Source organism: Podarcis muralis, chromosome 6 (genome assembly GCF_964188315.1).
Source record: "Podarcis muralis chromosome 6, rPodMur119.hap1.1, whole genome shotgun sequence".
Taxonomy (NCBI): Eukaryota; Metazoa; Chordata; class Lepidosauria; order Squamata; family Lacertidae; genus Podarcis; species Podarcis muralis.
This window is the reverse complement of record NC_135660.1, coordinates 17,172,790-17,197,126: the sequence shown is the minus strand read 5'-3', so window position 1 is coordinate 17,197,126 and position 24,337 is coordinate 17,172,790. Positions and strand designations below refer to the sequence as shown.

At 45.4% G+C, this 24,337-nt stretch overlaps 1 protein-coding gene across 5 annotated transcripts in view; it reads right to left on the bottom strand.

Moving 5' to 3' along the window:
• Positions 1-13,897: 13,897 nt before the first annotated feature.
• The window catches only part of ZBBX (zinc finger B-box domain containing), a 47,323-nt gene continuing 36,883 nt past the window's right edge, over positions 13,898-24,337 (bottom strand). For 4 of the 5 annotated variants that reach the window (XM_028731470.2, XM_077929796.1, XM_028731472.2 and 1 more), the window contains exons 16-20: positions 22,989-23,142; positions 20,749-20,901; positions 19,635-19,883; positions 17,454-17,583; positions 13,898-15,766 (exon numbers count right to left, since the gene is read on the bottom strand). In XM_028731470.2, coding sequence (XP_028587303.2) covers positions 15,694-15,766; positions 17,454-17,583; positions 19,635-19,883; positions 20,749-20,901; positions 22,989-23,142 — 759 coding nt within the window. In that variant the 3' untranslated portion in view covers positions 13,898-15,693. The remainder of the gene's footprint in view (positions 15,767-17,453; positions 17,584-19,634; positions 19,884-20,748; positions 20,902-22,988; positions 23,143-24,337) is intronic. The other variant, XM_077929797.1, reaches the window with a different exon arrangement.

Here is a 24,337-nt window from a genome sequence, read left to right as displayed (position 1 = left end):
TCACGTGCTGGCGGGGCTCCTTTACAAGAAGTGCGTATGCTTCCTGGACGACATCCTGATTTTTTCAGAATCGCGAGAGGCGCACGAGAGGGATGTCAGGGAAGTTCTGCAGAGACTGAAGGAGCACAGGCTGTACGCCAAACTGGAGAAGTGCCAGTTCGACGTGACGGAGGTGGATTTCCTGGGCTACAAGTTGTCGGACAAGGGGCTCGCCATGGACAGCGCCAAGGTTCGCGCAGTTTTGGACTGGAAGAGCCCACGCAATCGGAAGGAAGTCCAGCGGTTTGTCGGCTTTGCCAACTTTTACCGCAAGTTCATCAAGGGATTTGCCATGCAGACAGCGGCCATCACCGACACGCTCAGCTCCAAGAAGAAGAAATTCATCTGGACGGAGCAAGCGGAGCAGTCCTTTCAGAAACTCAAGCGTCTCTTCGCGTCTGAAGAGCAGCTGCTGCATGTGAATCCCAGCAGACCCATGAGGGTGGAGACGGACGCCTCAGACAGAGCCGTGGGAGCTGTCCTGTTGCAACAAGACCAGCAGGGGGACTGGAGGCCGTGCGCCTTCTACTCGCGGAAGCTCAGCAAGTCGGAGCAGAATTACACTATCTGGGACAGGGAGTTGCTAGCCATACATGCAGCATTCAAGGCATGGAGGCACTTCCTCATCGGAGCCAGACATACAGTGCAGGTCCACACGGACCACAAGAATCTGGAGTACTGGCGCACGGCTAGGTTCCTCAACCAGAGACACATTAGATGGGCAGAGTTCTTCGCGGACTTCGACTTCAAGATAGAGTACATCCCAGGCGACAACAATGTGATGGCGGATGCATTGTCCAGAAAGCCGCAATACCTGGAGGAGGCGGCACCGTCGGCGGCCAAGCACATTTTCGCACCGGAAGCGTGGGCATGCGCGTCGGCAACCGTGGACCTGGACGCCGTACGTCGCGCGCTGCGGGAAGACCCCTTCGCACGGGCCAAGATGGAGGAGGTGCACAGGGGCACAGCGAGGGCCGACGAGTTCCAGATCCGCGATGGGTTGCTCCTCCACAAGGGAGCACTCTACGTGCCGGGAGACGACCTCCGCGCAAGGGTCCTGCAGCAGCTACACGACGCTCCCACCGCAGGGCACTTTGGCAAAGAAAAGACTGTCGAACTCGTAGCCAGAGACTTTTGGTGGCCCAAGATGCGGGGGGAAGTAGCGGATTACGTCTCGAGATGTGACACCTGCCAAAGGGCCAAGTCAGTTCACAGACCGCCGGCGGGATTGCTGGAACCGCTGCAGACACCGTCTGAACCGTGGGAGAGGGTGGCCCTGGACTTCGTCACGGATCTGCCCAGCTCGAGGGGAAAGACAGCAGTGCTAGTGGTGGTGGACATGTTTACTAAGATGGCACACTTCATTCCGTGTGCGAAGGTAGCCACGGCAGAGCAGACCGCCAAACTGTTCATAGACCACGTGTTCAAGGTCCACGGTCTGCCACGGTCTATTCTTTCCGACCGGGGGCGACAGTTCATCTCGAACTTCTGGCAGAAGCTGATGGGCATTCTGAACGTCAAGGTCAATTTGGCGTCGGCGAGACACCCGCAGACCAACGGACAAGCGGAGAGGGTCAACGCCGTCATGCAGCAGTACCTAAGATGCTACGCCAACCAGCAGCCCACGACATGGGTGGACTACCTGCCGCTCGCCGAGTTCGCTTACAACAATACGAAGCACGTGTCGACGGGGGTGACGCCGTTCTTCGCCAACAACGGGAGGCATCCCAGAACCTTCCCGGGTTTAGAGAGAGTGGGGGAGGGGGAGCCACAGGCAGCGGAAGCCTTAGCGTCAGAGTTGCAGGAAGTCCACGAACAGCTCAGGAGGCAGCTAGAACTAGCAAAGCACGCATACAAGGTGCAGGCCGACAGACACAGAAGAGTTGGGGAAGACATACAGGTGGGTGACTGGGTCTGGCTAGCAGCGCAAGCAGTGCCGACCAGATCATTAGCTAAGAAGAAGCTAGGACATAAGCAGCTAGGACCTTACCAAGTCCAGGCGCAGGTCAATCCAGTAGCCTTCCGGTTGGCTCTTCCGGAGGGTTCCAGAATGCATCCGGTGTTCCATAGATCGGTGCTCACGCCCTACAAAGCACCTCATAGGTTTCAGGAGCCGGACACAGCACCAGACCAGAGCAGTGAAGGGCCCAGAGTGAGGGGGCCGCCTAGGAAGGGACACATCAATGAGGTCACAGAGATTTTGGACTCCAGATGGGGGGAAGAGGGAGTAGAATATTTTCTAGCCAGAGAGGGTACCCCGGCCAGTGCCAACAGCTGGGTACCGGACTATGCCTTGGAGGAACCGCTGCTCAAAGAGGAGTTTCATGCCCTCTTCCCGCACAGGCCCATGCCAGCAGAGTATTTCGATGACTGGCTTTTCACACCCACTCTTTCAGCCAGCACATTCCTGGGGTTCGACTCGGACGAGGAACAGGCACCAGTCCCCAGCTCTCAGGTGGGTTCGCCACCGGGGTCGGCCTCAGACCACTCGTATTGGTGGGACGATCAACCAGAGGAGCAGTGGCGCAGGAAGTGGCTGAGGGGTCCTTGGATGGGACCACCCGAAGAGGGGGAGAGGGGCGAGACGGACATGGACGTGTTGGGGGACAACGTGGGGTTCGAGCACGAAGACAGAGAGATGGAAGCAGAGGAGAGCGACGTTGACGAGTACATGGGGGATGAACTGTATCCGGCAAGCACCCCCGCGACGACGGAGCACCCAGTACCCGCACCGGAAGGAGGGGAGGGGGGAAGGGGGGGCTTCGAGGGGGGGATGGATGTCAGGGGTTCAGGAGCAGAGGGACAGGAGAGGGAGGAAGTAGAGACCGAGGGAGAGGAATCTGAGGGAGAAGTCAGCGAGGGTAGCCATCCGAGGTCTCTAAGTCTCTCCAGTGAATCAGAGGATTCACAGAAAGGGGCCCCAGTGGTCAGAGCCAGGGGGTTGCCAGAGGGAACACCCCAGGAAGGAGGGGCCAGAGGGGACTCAGAGAGCAGCAGCTGGAAATCGGGACCAACTTTCCCACCGGAGAGCAGTAAGGGGGAGGAGTCCCAAACATCGGCAGCAGGCAGCCTTCCGTCAGCGGAAGGACATGAGTCAGGGTTAGCCACGCCTGCATCAGAGAGCGAGGTAACGGTCAAAAGGAAGGTCAGGGGCAGCGCGCGCGCGCCAAGTTCAAATGTGCAGGAGGGGGGCGCAATGGGCAGTCCGGAGAGAGAGCCGGGTCCCAAAGCCCGCCGGAGAGAAGGGGAGGAGTCCGAAGGGTCCGCTTCCGAGGCATCCCGGAAAGAAGGCACCCAGGGGGGTAGTAGGACCCAGAGGAGGAAGGAGAAACGTAGAAGGTGGAGTAAGGCTAGAGTCTTAAGCTGGTGTACAGGGGGCGGAGACTCAGACGAGGCTTCGCTGGTCTAGGGTTTAGACGTAGAGACGCACGCTAGTGTTTGGAAATGGAAACTAAATGCCAATAAAGACTTCTGTACAGTTCTAATGGCTAGCGTTGGTCTTCTGTGAGCTGAGACCGGGAGGCAGTCTCTGACAGTTTCAATATTTTAATGTTCTATTTTAATCTTGTTTTTAAGTTGTATTCATTCAACTTGTTTTTATTATTGCTTGTTAGCCGCTCTGAGCCCAGCCTTGGCTGGGCAGGGCGAGGTATAAATAAAAATTATTATTATTATTATTATTATTATTATTATTATTATTATTATTATTATTTGGTTCTGTGATTGCAACCATTGGCAGTGTTCTAATTGTGAAGACTCACCACCCAGTGTAGTCCTCATCTCCCGGGATTCTGCAATGTTCAGGAAGACGACATGAGTACAGCAGGCTACCTGATGCAGACAGTCAACCTCCAACCAACACACCACTGCTCTCTCCCCTCATGTGTTGACTTAGCCAAGAAGACAAACGCTTGGCTACAGTGAAGGAAACCGGCTCTTAATCGCTGTCCTTATTCATGTTCAGCAAATATCTGATTGGGATGCCTCCTTGCTTCTCCACTAGGAAAGATGTAACCTAGCAATGTTTGTGGGGGGAACCCCACAATATTTTGAGGCCAACAAGGTTAGAATAAGAATAAGAAAAATAAAATCTAAGGTACAGGGGTATTGGTTGTTCCCCTAAAAGACCTGGTGTGAGTGCAATGGGCTTTGGGTGACTATCGGAGTGGAGTAATGTGCTTCCCTCCACTGGTGCTCAACCTGTATATTTATAAAGGAGATGCAAATATTTCAAGAATGCCATTAAGCATCCAGTGACCTTGTTCCATGGAAATCAAACCCAGACAGAGGCTGCGCTCCTGAAACCTCTCACTGCTTGGAGAAGTGGGGCAAGCGTAAAAACACCTAATCTGCATCTGTAACTACAAGATGGATAGGAAGTCTCATCCGCATGCCCTGCAGTGCACAACAGGCTTTCCATATCCACGTGTACATCGTAATGCAGATGTTGACTCCACATAACTAAAGGCTGTGAAAATTCAGATCTGCATTGCAACTCAGACAGATACCACATCCTGCAATGCACTCGGGTATCGTCTTGGATGCTTTGCACCTAAATCGGCACCCCAAAAATGGATCATGCAGCATACTGCATGACCTACTTCCATGCACAAATCTTCCTTTCCAGATTCAGACACAGTGATTGTTCAAGCATGCCCATTGAAATCAATAAAACATATGTTAGCCACTGAGCTATGCTTCCAAAAGCTTATTGCAGAGGCAGCCCACCCATGAGGCAGGAGGAAGCCACCACCTCAGGCAATGGAAGTACAAGAGGTGGTGTCCCACCTGGAACACCCCCCCATCAAGTTTCACTGAGAGGGGAGTATTCCAGTGCCTAATGTTGCTGCGCATCTTCCCCACCCCTGGATTGGAGAAGATGAGCAGCAAGGCCTTGAAAGATGCCCCCCTCTCATCGAGTTTCACTGAGAGGTGGGTGTTGCAGCAGGAGGTGTGGGGGCATGACAAGGGGGGCACAGCACAGGGCAAGGGATGGCACATTCCTGTTTCACATCAGATGATGAGATGGGACATGTTGCCCTGACTTCCTGACATTAATTTATCATTTGTAATTGGGGACCGATTGAAGATCGCTCTGTACCAGTAGTGGAAGGTGACTTGTGTCACTTGAGGGGGGGGGGATAGGACCAGACAATCCCAGCACCTAAAAAAAAGAGAGACAGTGACTCTTGGAATTATTCCATTTACAGAGAATCCATATACACATCTATTCAGAAGAAAGTCCCTATTGAGGACAGTGAGGCTCACTCCCAGGTAGGGATGGAAAGGACTGTCAACTCCGATTCACTGTTTCTCATTTTCCCAGTCTTAAATTCGGTTCTCCACATTTCTGCAGCAATTTGCAATTAAGAAGAAAAAAATCCTCATGAAAATTCATCAACATTTCAGGGCAAATTGTATGCAGTGTTGACTAATGCAGACATAGTTTTGCAAGCTGTCCTCCCAGATATGTTGTTTTCACTAATATATACATTTGTTTGCACACTTTTGCCTAATATATACCCCTTTTTGGGAAACATTGCAGAACTGCATTGCAGAATTCAGATAAGTCTGAATTTCATAGATTTGCCTTCAAACGCAATCTGAATCAATTTTCTCCCCATCCCTACTCACAGGTAAGGGCACATAGCACTGCAGCCTTAACGGCAGTGACAATTTTGGTCTTTAGTAGTTCATATTCTCACCACCTACTTGATACTTTCCTGTATAATAATCCTCCATAAGCATCTTTGATCAAAAGCATCCAATTTCCCCCACTTCTAACTCTGCCAAGTTCCAGGTTTCTTAACTACACACCAGATGAGAGATTTTATAATGAGCATTATATACTTGATCTTCTCCAAGAGGCTCAAACGTCATTTTCTCTACCATGTGTCAAGGATTTTGAAGGATCTAAGAAATATTTCCTGTCCCAACAGCAACCACATTAGTAAATTAATTATCTAGAATAGCTGTAGAGGAGACACAAGTGTCGTTATAAAATGGGGAAATAACTATGAGGAAACATACCAATATTCCTGCAATCTGACCATTAATCATGCTCACAGGGTATATATATTTATTTTACCCAGTATAGATTCAGGTTAATAGCTTTCATTTTAGCTCAGATGTGATGTTTCACAGAATAGCCTTTGATTTATGGACGGAAGGAATAAATTGAGGGAGTTTTCAAAGTATCGTGCAGAAGTGCTCTTTTAGCCTCCTCGGGGGCGGGGAGGGAAAAGAATAATCCCAGAATTCAACAGGGAAATTGGGGTCCCAATGGAACAATAGGCAAAATCCAGCCAAAGTTAAGGCAGCCTAGGAGGGTACGCACAATCCCCTCTATGCACTGAATAAACATATGGAGATGTGGGGCTGTGTGGGATGCCCCAACTCCCTAAAAACCTCCAAGGAAGGAGAGCCCACAACCTCCCAAGGGAGTCCATTCCACTGCCAAACAGCTCCTACTGTCAGAAAATTCTCCCTGGTGTTTAGTTGGAATCTCCTTTCTTGTAACTTGAAGTCCTCGGTTCAAGTCCTAACCTCCAGAGCAGGAGAAAGAAATCTCGCTCCATCTTCCATGTGACTGTGTCAGGGACTGTGCTGAGGAGGGCTACAATGAGGAGGCATGATGGCAGCTGCCTCCTCCCCCTGACCCTGAATCTCCCAGGAGCAGGAGGACAGTATAGATTTAGAGCAGTGGTTTGCAGAGGGGCATAGTTCAGAAGGGAAAAGCTGGGAAATACAGGATGAAGAGCAGCTAGGAGAAGAAACACTGGGAAAGAGAGGGTTAACAGATTCACAGCCGTTGGGTAGCATCCCCCTTCCCCCTTCCTTCCCTCACCACGTTCTAGGAGAGCTGAGAAAGTTGCTGAAAAGAAAGCACAGCAACTACAAGCTCAGGTTAGCAGACGCAGGGGTGATGTGGACTGAGAGAGACGAGGTGGGGTGTAGCCTTAATTGGAAGCACCAACCATTCTTAGAAGGAGACATTCATTATCTCTCACTGCAATTATTAAAGAATTCTAAGTGGTAAGAAGACTCCCTTCACATTGTTCTGCTTATCTACTGCCAAGGGGGGAGGAAGCCAATTCCCTGAAGAACAACAGAGATATTTGAAGATGGGACATGCCCCGCCATGCTTGGGGGTGGCAGGCTAGTTTAGGAAGTGTGGAGCAGATCAGGTTGTATGCACACCACTGCCCTCCAGTGGAGAGGAACGATCAGACTGGCTACCACTGCTGCCCCCTACCTGCTGTCACACACCAGCATCTGCCACTTGGACTGGTCACCTCACTCTCCCTAAGACCTCAAGAAGATCCCTGCTGGATCAGGCTAAAGACCCGCATCCTGTTCCCACAGTGGCCAACCAGATAGATGCCTGTGGAAAACTAGCAAGCAAGAAACCTGAGCATGAGAGCATTCTGTTTCCACAGCAGCCAACCAGAATCCTATGGGAAGACTGCAAGCACAAGCTTAGCCCAACAGCACTCACACACTTCTGATTGCCAGCAACTGGTATTCAGAACCATACTGTCTGCAGAAGCAGTATGCAGTACTGTGTTTTACCTACCTGTGGAGGTAAAACACAGTAAATTTTAATGGGATATCTAGGTTGAACCATATTCATATGTCAGAGGTGGATTTAGGGAGGCGCAACCGGTTCGCCCGCACTGGACAGCAAGCCGAGAGGCCACTGCAGGAGGTGCCACAATGGTGACTTAGAACTGAAGGTGAGAGGCTGCGGGGAGAATTTTGGCATCACACACAGGTTGCAGCAGAAATTTGAAAGCCCAAAGACCACTACTGCATGTGTTACTCGTATGTAGGGCAGACGCATGCATAGTGTAGGGTTGTAAGTAAATAAAGTCCATTATGTGAGTTCCTCCACATGTGCAGGGGCTCCTCACCATCAGTTTTCCCACTCAAGTGGAGCTCCTTCCTGCTCAGGAGCAGGAGCTCAGATGTTGGGGTCTCATTACAGAAATGCAGCACGGACTTGTGGAAATAAGGCATGACATCAGGGGCAGGGCTGAAAGCATCCACTGCATGCTTATGTCCTGCACACAAGTAACACATGCATACAGTGCTTCAATGTGCATAAGAGTCGCTTTTGTTTTTGTTTTCATCTTAGATTGGTTGTAACTCACCATTCATTGTTTCTCTTCCAGGTTGGTCCCATTAACAACAATAATTAAATGCTATTTAAAATACAGTCAAAACACAATTAAGGAATGTGCAGCAGCAGTGCAATAATAAATTCAGTTCAGCAGAGAATAACAAAGAGGAGAATGACAAAGTAAGGGGTTTTAAAAATGGAGTTCACTCAGCATGCAGGAGAAAAGACTTTTCTCCCATCACCAGCCATCTAACCTCTGAATCAGCTGGCAGGCTGCTCTTTTGCCACCATGAACCTGGTCTGGTCAGATAGTCCTTCCTATCAATCTGTCTCCTGCCACAATCCAAGGGGCCTCAGTAACTCGAGGGTCTATGTACACTGAAAGAAGGAACATTCCTCATCTACTGCTGCAAACTTCTCTTATTGCTTGGGACAATGAGTGCTCTCAGACTGTTACTGTTTTAAGCAGGAAAGAATTGGAGCACATGCCAGAAATTTGGAGTTGTGCAATTAAACTGTTCTCTTGCCATAGCACAGCAAATGTACTTTTAAAAAGAGGTGGGGTTTTTTTACCGTTAGGAAAGTGATGGGGAGATTCACTGACAATTTTGGGATGAACAAAAGTTTCTTGGCGAGGTGCACTAACACCCAGGAAGCAAATCAGGATGCTCACTGATCTAACCTGCTCTGTAAACAAATCAGAATGAATGCTCAATCAAGACTGGACACAGCCCTCCAGACATCCTTTTTACTGTGCATTCATGCTGATTCGTTCTCACGATGATATCGGGGCAGTTACATGTGCAATCTCGCTTTCAAAACAGTTTGAGCCTGCAGAAGTTTCAAGGTAGACATACTGCTTTGCTTTCAGTCCGTGCATGTCCCATAATTTCCGGCTGAAATCCTATAACTTTTCATACTACAAATGTTCTAGCATGGGGGAGTGTGTCCCCGCTTTTGTTGCAGTATAGCACAAGGGTGTATTTTCAAACCGCAATAATGAACTATCATTGGGGAAGCATTGGGGAACTAATAAAATGGAATGGTGCATGGACAATCCAGTATAAATCAACCACTAATGGACAATTATTGCATCAATGACACATCACAGACAACATCTGCAAAGAGAATCCAGTCTGGAAAGATTCACAGTCTCTTCTTCTTCTTCTTCTTCTTCTTCTTCTTCTTCTTCTTCTTCTTCTTCTTCTTCTTCCAATCAAGCCTTATCTGTCATGGATGCCATAGTTGAGATTCTTGCATTGCACGGGAGGGGTATGTGGATGACTATATGACCATTGGAGGTATGTTCCAAATCTATGATTATATGAGTATATAAATAAAATTCAAACTAAGCTTTGTGCAAGTAAATGAGGATGGATTCAGGTCATCTAAAGGAGCCTGATTCCAGGAATCAAAAGACAACAACTCCAGGGGTCTTGAACACCAGCAGGGGATAAGCAGAAGATTGTCACACACACGGCAACAAGGAAATCAAACTCAAATGGCTGAAAACGAAAAATGTAGGAAGATTCTGTCTCTTTGGGCTACAGTCCCTAATGTGGTGCTCAAATTACAGGTGGGCCAGAGGCTTGTTCCCATATCTTTTGGAAAGCTGCTTAGATGCTGCTTTTAGAAGGGAGGGGGTGGTTTCCTAAAATTGGGGGGGGGGAGTATCAGGGGGGTAATGCATTTTGTTTCAGAGCCTCCTACCTTCTCCCACCAATAATGTGTGAACTGCTTAGATCTGTGTTCCTTCACTGCATTGTGCCCTATCATCTAAACTAATTGATCGCCATTGTAAAAAGTAACACACACACACACACACACACACACACACAAATAAATTTATATTCAACAGATTGCATCCGTACAGAATCAATAATTCTTCCAGAAAATCTGGAAGATTTATGAAAACTTACACAAAGAGAATTGTGCCCATAGATTCTAGGAAGAGAAAAGTAGGACTAATGAAGCAATATTGATATAATAAAGCGCTGTCTGTTTTAAAAGGTATATAGAGTGAAATCACCATAAGCCATCCAAAAATTATAATTCTGTGAACATATTCAGCAGGAGGAAAATTTAGCATGCAAAATATGCTGTGGGAAAGATATTTTGACTTGCAAAGCAGACTCCATCTCTCTTCCAGCATATGAAATGTAAGTTGGTGATGCTTATCTTAAGACAGTTAAGAGAATTTTAATTTGCACTGCAGAATGGAATTGCATATACTAAAGAAGGTTGGCTTTTGAAGTCCCGGCACTTATAAATGTCTGTTAAATTGTCAAAGGTAGCGTGCACCGGCACAGCAACACAGAAAATAATATGCAATCATGACAGTTGTATATTATGCTTTGATGAAGTGAATAGCTAAAAAAAACCCAACCCAACACCCACTGTAAACTTTCTTTGGACAATGACCTTGTATTTTCTTGTAAAAGAAACGTGGACATCCCACCATATCTTGGTATGTTGAAAGGAAAGGGTTTTATTTCTTTTTAAAAAACATCGAAATAGTCTGAAGAAAAGTACTTTATCACTACTTTAGCTTTGACGGTTCCTGATAACTTGAACAGTACTAATCAGAGCTGGACCAAGATATTCATTCTGGCACTGAGGCGTAAAATTCAAATGATACTGCCCCCACCCCCATCTGCCCTCTGCCAAGCATACAAGATGGATAATGGATACACAGGTCGATAGAACTTAAAGAGTGGCTGCACACTCTTTGCCATTTCTCCTACGCGATCACAGATCCGTCCTGTCCCCGTTGTATGCCACTGGCTCACCCCATTGCATGTCATTCCGTTGTGCTGTCTACATTTTCTGCACACTTCTTACATAAAATATGCACTTTTCCATAAAATGCACTTTTCAGTGCATCAGTAAGATGCACATTTGTGTATGTAAAAAAAGGGGGATTTTTGCAAATACTTTGCCAAATCTGGAGGTGGTTGCAGAAGAGTCACCGCTGGCAAATAGATGCAGCAGGCTCGAGGTACCTTTTCCATCTCTCAGGGAATTTAACTTTCACCCATATAAATGTTTGTCCTTCACTTCTCTGTGGAAATGCACTTGGGGACACTTCTCCATGTGGGGGGCAAAATTTCCCCACCCCTTCTGACACTTGAGTGGCCCAACTCCCTGACAACGACCCTGCGGGGACGCCTCACTTGTGTGACTACTTGCAGAATACAGTCCCCTCCAGCCACACCAGCAATGTGGGGTGGACATTTTTAATTTTCCTCTGCAGAAAATGCCCCATTTTGTTAGTTTGTTGGCAACAATGAACAAATGCCAATTGCAAAGGTGGTATTAGGCACGCTTGGCAGCCTCAACGTTTTAGCGGGGTTTACGAAATAAAACTAAAATAAATGCACTAAATTAGATTGCTCTCCAGGATAGAGCAGGGGACATTATTCCATCTTGAGGGCAGCATTCCTTCCTGCGCAATCTTCCAGGGGCCACATGACAGGGTGGGAGGGGCCAGAGGCAAAAGGATAGAATGAATGCAATGCACGCAAATTTTACTTTTGTGCAGTAGGCTAGTTTACTCTCTCTCTCTCTTCTCCATGCCAGTCCTGACGAGTTCAGAGGCTAAAATCTGCTTTGTGTCCTCACAGCATAATGCACTTGTTAAATTGTTTGCTCCCTGCCACACTTGCTCCAGGTATCACAGCCGACGGCTGCAATGCGCTTCTTTCAAACAGGTAAATGCCTAATTACACAGAGACTACAATTCTGTGGCAATCCTTTGTCCACATGCCTCAGTGAATAAAACAATTGTGCAGCTCCGAGGCAAAGGAAGGAGCTCTTTGCTAATTAGCGCACTTAATCTCTGCGCACAGATAATGGTTTTCTGCCACGTCCCATCAGGGCAGGAAGTGGGTTTCGCGACTCCAAAGTGGCAAACAAATGACATTCTGTCAGCTTTCGAACAATAAACACAAGGCGGCTGCTGAGGGTTGCGGGAACAAACAGGGAGCAAACCGAGCGTGGTCTGGAGTCGTCTAATCTCTGCCCTTGGCAGTTAAATGGCGACATCAAACAACCTGAGAAACCAATTTGTAGCAAGCTCAAGCATGCTGCATAAATTTACTAAAAGTTGGCATTTGCAGGCGTGGTCTGAGTGCTATTCTTATTGAATGATTCGGGACGGGGGGAAAATAGGTACCTCTTCACACAAGGCGCTGTAGCATTTGAATCATAGAATTGTAGATCACATTCATCCAGTGCTTTACCAGCTGCACTGGCTCCCGGTGGTGTCCAGGGTCAGGTTTAAGGTGCTGGTTTTGACCTTTAAAGCCCTATGCGGCCTAGGACCCACGTACCTATGGGACCGCCTCTCCCGGCATGCCCCGTGGAGGACCTTAAGGTCCACAAATGACAACATTTTGGAGGTCCCAGGTCGCAAGGTGGTTAGATTGGTCACAACTAGGGCCAGGGCCTTTTCAGTACTGGCCCCGACTTGGTGGAACGCTCACAAGAGACTAGGCCCCTGCGGGACTTGACATCTTTCCGCAGGGCCTGCAAGACAGAGCTGTTCTGCCTGGCCTTTGGTTTGGACTATGTCTAATACTTATGTTTTCCCTCCCCTTATGGTTTTGATCTATGGGCTACTTTTAAAAAGAGGCTGCCTTTTAAATTGCATTTTAACCTGTATTTTAAATTGCCCCCCCCCCCATTACGATTTTACTGCAATTTTACTGGTGTTAGCCACCCTGAGTCTGGCTCTGGCCGGGGAGGGCGGGGTATAAATAAAAATTATTATTATTATTATTATTGAAATGTAGAGTTGGAAGGGACCACACAGATCCAGTGTTTCCCAAATTTGGGTCTCCTGCTGTTTTTTGGACTACAACTCCTATCATTCCCAGTGGTCAGGTATGATAATTGTAGAGCAGAATTGTCACTGCTCCCTCAGTGGAGGCTGGTTACTGTGGAGGAAGTCGATACATTAATTGGGAATCTGAAGAGTGGAAAGGCTCCGGGGAAAGACTTTATCCCAGCGGAGTTGATTACATCAAACCAGCACTGGTGGGCTCCGCTTCTGGCAGCACCTTTTACAGTGGTAAATAACTCGGGCAAAGATTGAGAGTCTCATGCTGTTCCAGCTGAGCTATCCCCGTTGCTCCCAAAAGATGTAGTGATGGCTACCAACCTGGAAGGCTTGAAAGGATTACGCATGCAGAATAAGGCTATCAGTGGCTACCAGCCACAATGGTTACATTCTACTTCTACAGTAAGAGGTAGTGTGCTTCTGAATACCAGTTGCTGAGAATCGCAAGTCGGGAGAGCACTGATGCAAAAGCAGAAAGTTGATCCTGCTTGATCCAGCAGGACTCTTATTGCTGCACTATTATTATATTATATGTAGTGGGTGATCTTCAATCACATTTGACTCAGAACTGACCCACTGAATTTAATAAACACACCAAAGTTATGCCCATTAATTTCAGGGGGTTTACTACAGTATAAGGAAAACTTAGCTGAATACCACCAAGCAGAAACTACATTTCCCATGCTTATTTTAACTAATAAATGCATTTTAGGCACACTTTCCTTCTCCACATATGTTTTTGCAAACATTCCTCGACTGGAGAAAACATTCAGAAAATCTGGAATCTGGGGAGGATAGGTGCATTTTTGGAAAGTCTAAACATGTAGTTCTGAATAGACTTCGAACTGAATTTCCCTCACGTTCGTATTGACAGTGCAGTGCTTAACAAAAATAAGCAGGAGTTATCAACAACTTTAATTTCCAAAGCAGCCATAATTTTTGTATAAACAGCAATAATGAGTGGGTGGCAAGTGAGACAGCATAGCCAAGGGAAGTAATCTGGGAGAGGTTAATGACTGAATTAACAGGGAACAGCTACTATCCATCCCCGTTTCAAAAACTAGTTAAAAGGGGTCTTTGTTCTCTTCTAACGTGTTCATAAAAAGTTGCGTTTTTACTGCAAGAGATGCAAAGAGGGTAAACACTTATCAACAAGAACCGTACGACAGACCTTGTGTGACAGCAATGATTATTATTTTTAATGATAGGTCTAAAAGAAGTCGGGCATCACTGACAGGAAAAAAGCTGACAAAAAGAAAACAGAATTAACTTAGTAGCGAGCTAAGATCACACAGAAACTACCAAGGAAAGTGAGAATTAGTTTGTATTAGTATTTGCAAAGATTAAAGTGATTCTTGATTCTAGAGTTCTCTCACAGTACTGTTCAGTGCACTTTCTACATTTTTCAAGGGTATGAGACACAGCCAATGAATCAACACATCACCAGTGGAGCACGTTTCCAAGGCAAGATGCCATAAAAGTGTAGCCAATTCTGGGGGACCAGGACTTATGGTGATGATGCCTGTTCACTAAAGGCCCACACCACTCCTATAAGCCTGTTGGGGACCCTCCATGAAGTATAAACCACAAAGTCTTTTGACACCACAAATTTATTGTGGCACACGCTTTTGTGGACTACAGACCACTTCATGCATCTGACCATAGTTCACCAAAAATGTTGCTATAAATTTGTTGCCCTTTAAAGTTGCCACGACCCTCTTTTGCCGAAGACCCATTCCAGCCCCGCCTCTGCTCAGGAAGGATAGCAGCAAAAAAGGACATTTGTGGGTGAAGCCATGCCAGCTAAGCCTGTATAAGCCAATCTTGCCTTTGTGGTATTAAAAAAACTGATACCAAATCAATCTGAAGGTACTGTTCTGTGTTGATGTTCTAGGACTGTTTTCAATTTTCATACTGTAATAATAATAATAATAATAATAATAATAATAATAATAATAATAATAATTTATACCCTGCCCTCCCCAGCCAAGGCCGGGCTCACCGTTAAGTTTTGTCTAGGAATAAGGAAGATCTCCTGGGTTTTTCCTTCCAAGAGTACAAGATCCAGAGAGTTGAGAGCCTGAACAGCAGCACTCTTGTTAGAAGAGAGAGGAATACTGCAACATTTTGCAGCAGGTCCCCACTTGCTACATAACGGTCAAAGCCACGCCAGCCGCCTGATCATACAATACAGCTGGAATCTGCAGCTTTCCCACCAAGGCTGCTATCTCCATAAACCAGAAAGCCTTATAGCCACAAACCTTCTCCAGCGAACAGCAACTAAAAATTGTTACAATGGAACAATACACCATTCCTCCTCTTGCTTGGCCCGGGTGAACCTAATTCATCTTTTCCAAGGAAAACACATAATTTTGTGTTTTTATTATTCGGATTTGCTGGCCACGTTGGGAGCTTTTCTGGTTGAAGAGCAAGGTACAGATGCATTGAACAAATATAAAAGGAGAAAACAATGGAAGTAGCGAAGTAGGAAGAGCCCAAACGCGTTTCTCTCTGTTTGTTTTTCTGCATCAACATGCATTTTATTTATTTGAGATTTGTCTTCACATCAGCTCAGTTAACCTGCCGTGCTGGGGAGATAAGCGCCTCAGCCTGATGATTTTATATGGATTGAAGCAGAAGGGTACATCAAGTTCGATTCCTCTGTGTGTGTGTGTGTTTCTGTGTGTGTTTTTCACTGCAGATCTATCACCTGCTGCTTGTCCCTCTTGTCTTCCTCATCGTCTGTATGGCTTTCGTCATAAACTCTAAAAATAAAACATAATTAAAAGGTTCAGCTGTTTCGTTTCCAGAAATCCAAATGCAAGCAAGTTCCTGATACAGAGATAAGATTAATGAAGCAAAACAGATATGTAACCCAGTGGCTTGCATCCATTCAAGTGATAACCACTGAAATGCTGGGCTTGGTAATCATGCCCATTGACTTCCAAAGGTCTACTGTGATTATGACTTGGTTAGAGTCAACCTATTATCACTCTCGGATTGGCATAGAAGATCAGACCACCTACTGTTTCGGAAAGTGGAAATTATTTGTCCTGTTCCGTCCATTCTTTTAAAGCCTTTGCCAAACATATCCGGAATCACTGTTCACAACGTCTGTTTGCGAACTACTTCGGCAGCGTTGGACACCATAAAGAAAGCTTGTTTTCACCAGATAAGAATCTGATTCATTGCTTCTTTCAGAGACTTGCATAGTCTTCAAAGACTTTCAGAGACTTATTTGGTTTTATATTTTCAAGAGAATCTATTAAGAGTGCATATTTTGTGACTTTCAGAGATTCATAAGTTTTCTGTTTAGGTGATTTCATATATTTCATATTATATAAAGAGTGTATACTGATATTGTATCACTGTATTTGGTCATCGTGTTGCCTTGGATATTACTGACTACTGTTTGCAACACAGGGGTTAAATTGTTTGGTTATTTGCCAAATATAAAACAGGAAGTAAAACGCAAAACTAAAAACAAAAGCCACTTGCAAATGTTAGGGTATAGTGCAAAAAAGGTGAGAACCTGCCCTCATAGAATCACAGAACTGTAGAATTGGAAGGGACCACAATGGTGATCTTATACAACACCCTGCAATGCAGGGATCTTTCACACAACGTGGGGCTAGAACCCACAATCTAGAGATTAAGAGCCCTGTGCTCTACCAACTGAGCTATATCCAGGCCCTTTTGCCTACCTTCTGACTTACAACCAATCCAGGGAGTGGCAATGGTTGTCAGCCTCCTCCACAGCCTCCATGTTTATAGTGACTGTGGAACTGAACATGCAGGATGTTGGGAGCAAAATCAAAATTAGCTGGCTCTGCCTATTGTTGGTGCACATCTCTGTTGGGTACACTTGATACACCAAGCTCAACATACCACACAGTCAAAAAAATTTTTTTCCTGTTTTTCTAAAGAATGTAATCTCTGCTGCCTGCATGCCCCCCCCCCCCAAAAAAAAGAACCATGTTGCATGTTACATGTGAAGCTTGGAGGCGATCTTACTGTTCTTACATGTCTGGGGCAAGAAAAAGCCCCATGGTGGGAGATAGCAGGCTTTGAAAAAGCAGGATGAGAAAGTGTCCTGAACAGGGTTCTCTTTTAGGCTCTATTTTTTAAAAAAAGGACAAAAGCTGGGGAAAGTTAATGCTTTCAAATCTTGCATAATTAATCACTTCTCAGTGAAGAGGAGATGAGCTGATAATTGAGAAACAAGCCATATTAGCAGATAATTAGGAAAAATAAATTAACCTAGATGAGAGGGTGCAGGACTCTTCTGGCAAACCATGCAGACCCCTAGTGTTTGTAAGCAGAATTCTGATTTGATTTTGTCACATGCGTCGTATAAAGGAAAGTTCGCTGTTACACAGAATGTGAAATGCTGGATTTGGCTTTTACATTTCTCTTATCCTCTTGTAAAAGTTAATGGCAAGATTAACTCACCTTATAGCATCACCTTTACTGTAGTCGTTTATTTCATGGCTATTAAGGAATTCGGGGAAATTCTGACATGCCCCCTTTGAATGTCTACTGAAGTCTCCAGAGCTTAAGTCACTGAATTCTTCCCAAGGATCTGAAATTTTGTAAGTATTTTCTTTTAGTAACAAGCAACAGGAATGCTAAGGTGCCTGCAATTCTCACATGGCATGAGAAAGAACAGTCAGAGCCATCAAAATGTGACATATTGTGTATTAAAACTGGGGGAGGGGTATAACAGTTCAAAATATTGCTAGAAACTCTCCAATGTAGGGCAAGTCCATAGTACTATAGTTCATAATACATAGCACCTGCCTCTGTTATTATACCCTTATGAGAGCATCCCACACTGCCCATTCAGTGCTTTAGTGCTAAACTGGAAATGCTAGCAAAGGCATCGCTCCAACTGATCCTGCAATTCTCCCTGTCTGCACTCTGCAGCACAGATTAACAGGGGTAGGCACAGCTGCTGTGCATCTTGTGGAAACTGCATGGGGGACTGAGTGTTAGAATTCCTGCTCCATGATTGCAGTCATGGGATTTTTGTCTTTCACATGACGGTGTATGTTTTGATTCCACAGAGTGGGAAGTGACCGAGACAGGATGTTTGTGTTACTGTGTTCCGTGAAGTGGGACTATTGTCCTTTGTTTTTTCCTCTTTGCTGCCTGATGCTAGAGAGAGAGGGAGCCATGTTGCAGTGCTCCGTGTTTGTTTATATGTAAATAAAGTAGATTAGCCAAAATGCTGAGTTGCTGAGGTCTGTTATGCAACTGCGAAGACTCTGCAGGTCCCTAAGTGTGCCGATGTCTGTTGGCATCGGTCCCTGTGATGTTCGGGCTGAAGAAAGCTTTTGAAGCTCCCGAACGATTGACCAGGAGGGAGAGAACATGCCAGGTGGGCATGTGTCTCTGCCAGGGTCCTACCCGAGTGTAGGACAAGCTCCTAACACTGAGTACATCTGAGAGTCACCCAAAATCTGAGGCAGGATGGTCATGTTTTGATTCCATTTAAGACATTCAACAAGTTGTGGGCCAATGAGTTGTTCAAAACAATCCCATCTGTGGGATTTGAATTTCGCTACAGAGAATCCCTGTCGTGAGTGTTAATGTATATTCTAGACTTGATTCTAGAGCACACAGTATTTTTCATTGGAAGTAATCTGCACTTTCTGCTAAAACTGAGTGATGAATGTGCAATGTATGAACTGGTCCCCGTCCAAGCTTCCGCTTGCTATTTCTGCTCACTAATACCCCATGCCTATCGCTAAACCCTCTCTATTCTTTATTATTCCAATTCATTTCTACAAGCCCCCCTTTTTGCCCCTGCCTCAGGGTCCTCTAAACCCTCCACAAGCAGCCCTACGCAGACTGCTCCGATTGTTGTATAACTCCAATATGCTATGCCAGAGAAGGGGAACCTCAGGCCTGGGTATCAAATGTGGCCCCTGGATCTTTCTATCTGGCCCTTGGGACTCTCCACAGGCCACACAACCTTCTGAGCCACACCCCTCACCAGCCTTATTCTGCACTCTCCTCGAGCGCTCCTGCCAGGCTAGAAGGCGTCCTTGAACTCTGATTGTGTTGGTTGCTTGTCTGGCTGGAGCATAGAGGGCAAAAACTGAGCCAAAACTAACAAAATTAATTTCAATAGGACAAATGTAAGGTTTGACACTTATTCAGGAAGAATCAGCTGCACAAATATAAGATGGGAGACACCTGGATCTTGGGGTCTTAGTAGACCACAAGCTTAACATGAGTCAACAGTGTGATGCAGCAGCAAAAATGCTAATGCTACTCTAGGCTGCATCAACAGAAGTACAGTGTCCACATCAGGGGTAGTAATAGTAATAGTAATAGTAATCATGCAAGATGATCAAGGGTCCAAACCAAACCTTATAAGGAACAGTTGAGGGAGTTGGGTATGTTTAGTTTGTGCCTGCCCGACTTCACCCAATGATTGCCTGGGGATCAGGGAATCAGAGAAGTGTTGTTGCTTATGTCCCAATATTGTGGACTTCCTTCTTTATAATCCAGAGAATATGGGAAAATGAAAAACATCCAGCTGAGCATAAACGCAGACTATACCGATAATCAAGCTACCAAAAATACATCTTTCAGAATGGGAGTTTAATGATATTGCATAATTACCCGCATTACTTTGCCATTCGTCTTCTAAATCTGCTAAGGCTTGTTGATCAGTACTGTATTCCAAGAAAGGATCATCATGTTCGGTGACATCAATGCCTTCAATTTCTGAAATTTCAGAAGCTGCTCGGGATAAAGGCCAGGTAGCTGAGCTTTCGGATCCTGTCTGAAGAACTGAAGAAGGGCGAAGTGTGGGTGTGATGGTTCTGCAAAAAGGAATATTTGCAGAAAGGGGCCTTGCAGAAGCATTTTCTGAAAATGTGAGAATGATTTGCTGTTAAAGACCTACTACAAAAATTTCCTTTTCTAAAGATATGCATAAAAAGTCCTTCCCTATTCTAGAAAACATTAAGCATGGGTCCAAAGGGTGTTTACAAGCACACTAAGCAGCACTGCATCCCCAGACCTAGAAACCACCTCAGTCTGGACAGGAATCAGGCTGAAGTAATGTTGATGGCCCAATTATATATAACTTTTTTTAACATGAAACCCCAAAAAATGAAAGCATGAAAACTCATCATACTTGCACATACAGTCATGAAGTAGCAGGGGCAGGAGGAAAATTAAAAGTATGTTGTTCTGTGATATGTTAAAATAGGAGTTTTCAACCAAAGTATTATTGTTTTTTGCATATCTGCAAACTTTGTGGCCCCCCCCATCCTCTTATGTGTAGGTGGTACTGTTTTCAACCCAATAATACCAAATTCAAATAATACCAAACTCCACATAGGAGTTTACTATTAGTAAATATGACATTATCAATACTTGAACTCTTGCAACCCATATTTTATTTTTTTAATAAAAAATCTATCAAAATCCCCTTTCTTTGTTGAAGAAAATCTAGATACTTTATTCAGGAGTTATACAAGCACTTAAGCCTCCACCCCCCAAAAAAATTCGTCATTATAATTACACACACAAACACACACAGCTCTCCTCCTACTCCCTTCAGTTCTTGTTCTGTGAGCTGGAAGGTGAATTTCTGAAGTAAGGAGCCTCTAGTCCTCATGGAGGTGCTCTGCACATTTTGGAACCCGGGAAAATCAGGAATAGCAACAGTGGATGTACTTCGTCCTGGTTTCACCGTGCAAGCATGCGTTTTAAGTAGGGCTCTTACCGATGGACAACTTCGACCGATAAGCTCTTGGACCTGGGCTTTGCCTTCCCAGTCTACTTGATGGTCTGCCAAGCTCTCTTTCCAAGACATCTTGCACTACAGACTCATCAGCACATTCACTTAAGCTGAACTGCCTCATCCACTGCTGAGACCCTGGAGTTGAAAAAGGTAGGTGTTTAATTCCCATAATCAGAATTTTCTTCTTAAGCATTATTTGGTTGGACAGATTACACCTGCTTTTAAACGCATCCACCAGCGGCGGAGGAACCCTCTCAGGCACCCGGGGCGGGACGAACCACCCGGTGGCGCATGCGCAGCATCCCATACGGTCGCCGTGCAAGAGGCAACCCGTACAGACGCCCGTACGGACGGTGCGAGAGAGCTGCAGCCCGTATGGACACTGCGCAAGCTGCGCCCATACTGATTGTGTGTGCCCTTGGTCGCTCTACAGCTGGGGGGAGGCAGGGGCCATCTTGACAGCCCCCCCCCGAGTGGCACCCGGGGCGGACCGCCGCCTCCGCCCCCCACTTCGTACGCCCCTGGCATCCACACAGATTATTTACATGCACTGGGTCCTCACTCCATTCCCAGGACTTGCAGTTCATACTTTACAGGAGTTCTGCCTCTTCCTTCCCTGATCCCGTGCCTTTAGCAATAAACTGGCACACAGAAATAAAACAGATGACGTTTCCCCAACTATTTGCTTCCATGCACAGCTAAGGCTTCACCTTCTACAATTCTGTGTGCCAAGTTGAGGTCTAATTCCAGTAAATGGGACTTACACAGCACAAAGACAACAGATGGAATGAGGGGTGGGGAAGAGAGAAAAAAATGCAAGCTTTGATTGTGTCCAACCAATCAAGCTTTGATTGGTTTAATCGCCACCATCAGTCCACTAGAAGATTGTTAGCTGATTAATTGATGGCACCAGCATCAATGAACAAGGGTGACTTTCATTCCACAAACTGTTAATTTTTAGAGGCTCTCCTGATTTATGTAATAAAGAATGAAGAGGGGGCCTTTACTGCTGCATATGGACTTAATAGTTTATTAAATTATCTCTGCTTCTTAAACATGTCCACAAGCACCTATACTGAGATTTTGCTAATATGCACATTTAATTATTTGTTAATTAAGATTAGTCTGTTAAAAGGCAGGTGATCAGATCAAATTAAAAACATTTGATTGGATGAAGGTCTTTCAGAAATTTTATTTATTTTATTTGCTTAATAAAATTTATATGTTACCTGGTTGTAAAAAATAAAAATCTCTAATCTCAAAAGTATAAAATGAAACATTGAAATTATCAATACGAAACAGTTAAAATTAGGTATTTAAAAATATTTGAAAGATGATTAGAATAAACAGTAGCTAAAAAGAAATAAAACACACATAATTTCTCCACATCTAGACAGGTTTGCCTAAACAAAAACATTTTAAGGGCACAGTCATTAGCAGTTTCACAGAACAAGATGAGTGTTTTGAATTGTGCCTGGAGGATTAGAATGGAAACTCTGGGGCACTGGGTATAACATTGTCCTGCCATCAAACAGTGTCTCCAGGTGAAATCTATGAACAGTCTTTAAATATAAAGCGCATAGTGGCAGGCACAGTTGGTGAGAATTGTCCCTGGCCATAGCTGAACCCTTCAGTGCAGGATCCCTCCAAGGCTGCAAGCCAGAGTGATCTGGGAAGGCTGGATCCTAACTTTCACTTCAGAAGAGTACGAGAGCAAAATACAAACACATTCCAAGAAGAGTGAAAGTAAGTCGCTTGCTAATTTTCATTTAACAATTAGCTTGTGTACTCAAGCAACTGATTTATGACTGCTAATGGCTCCTTAATAATTTCCCAAAGAGCTTAATGCACAGTTATTAAGGGAAAACAGGCCTCATCAAAGCTTTGCTTCAGAGAGGAAAATCAAGACATTTCCAGGTGACTTACATAATTGCGTTTCCCACTACAAGTGTGATAAACACAGCTTTACAACTTAAAGCATGAAAGAATGACATGCTTTTGTCTCGTTGGTTTTGCTGCTACAATCTTTTCCTTGCGCCTTCTCAGTATGGCAGTTACACCAGCTTATGCCAAATGCACTTATACATGATGTCCTAGACCTGGCATATCCAGATAAGGATGCTTTGCGTACTTAAATATGCAACTGAGGCTACCATGCCCTAAAGCCAATGTGCTCAGTAAGCAACACGCATGGAAACAGGTGTTTGATTCTGCATTACTACCTGAAAATGAAATGCCACGGCTTGGCGATTGCCTGCCTGCACGTGGCGAAGGAAACGATTCCATCATAACTTGCTCACAGCTTGTAAAGAATTCCTCAAGCCCTCGATATGGGGCACAGCTAGGTTTCTCCTTCTGGGCTATTTCCTGTAACAACTGGGGAGAGAAAGAAGATTGGGAAGACAATGCTGTTTTGAAGCCACTTGACATAAGCTTTCCCAGCAACACTGCATTTTTAAAATTTGAAATCTTCTATGTCCTGGTGAAGAAAGAATGGTTAAACCAGGTTAGTACTAACCATGGTGCGCTGTGTTGGTACTAACCCAGGTGTACCTTTCTCAGCTAAATTAACTTGTGTCTAAGTGGGGCTGTACAGGAAAACACCAATATGGCCTGACTGTCAATTTGCAAGCAAGAGCAATTGGGAGAGGCTGAAAAGCTGCCTTAACCGTGGTTTGCTTGAAATAGATGGAACAGTGACAATGTAATCCTATGCGTATCTGCTTGGAAGGCCCCTGAGTTCAATGGGACTTGCTCCCAACAAAGTATACTTACAATGGCCGCTTTAATCCTGGTTGGAAAATGCGATTCAATCAGTTTGACAACCTGGTTTGCAGCCAATCCTGAACAATGGTTTAATAGTAAAGGTAAAGGGACCCCTGACCATTCGGTCCAGTCGTGGCCGACTCTGGGGTTGCAGCGCTCATCTCGCTTTATTGGCCGAGGGAGCCAGCGTACAGCTTCCGGGTCATGTGGCCAGCATGACTAAGCCGCTTCTGGCGAACCAGAGCAGCGCATGGAAACGCCGTTTACCTTCCCGCCGGAGCAGTAGCTCTTTATCTACTTGCACTTTGATGTGCTTTTGAACTGCTAGGTTGGCAGGAGCAGGGACCAAACAACGGCAGCTCACCCCATCGCAGGGATTCAAACTGCTGACCTTCTGATCAGTAAGTCCTAGGCTCTGTGGTTTAACCCACAGCGCCATATGGTGTACAGCTTTACCCTTAAAACTATTCTTTAAATATCATACGGATATTAAAAGCTAAAGTTATCCACATGTATTATCTTGTCTTTCTTCAAAAAGCTAGGAATTTTGGCAATGTTGAAATTCGCTTAGTTACACAGGGTTGAAATTATGCATAAAAATGAAACTCAGACTTTTAAAAGGTCACAAAACTGCATTGCTGTGGTTGCATTAAATACATTAGGTGTACATCTTACAAGGCAAGCACAAAGAATCCACTATTATATATTGTGTCACCGAGACTTTAGAGTCTGTGGGACTCCAGATTTTGTTGCAACTACAACTCATAGCATCCCATACCATTGTTCATGCTGGCTGGGATTGATG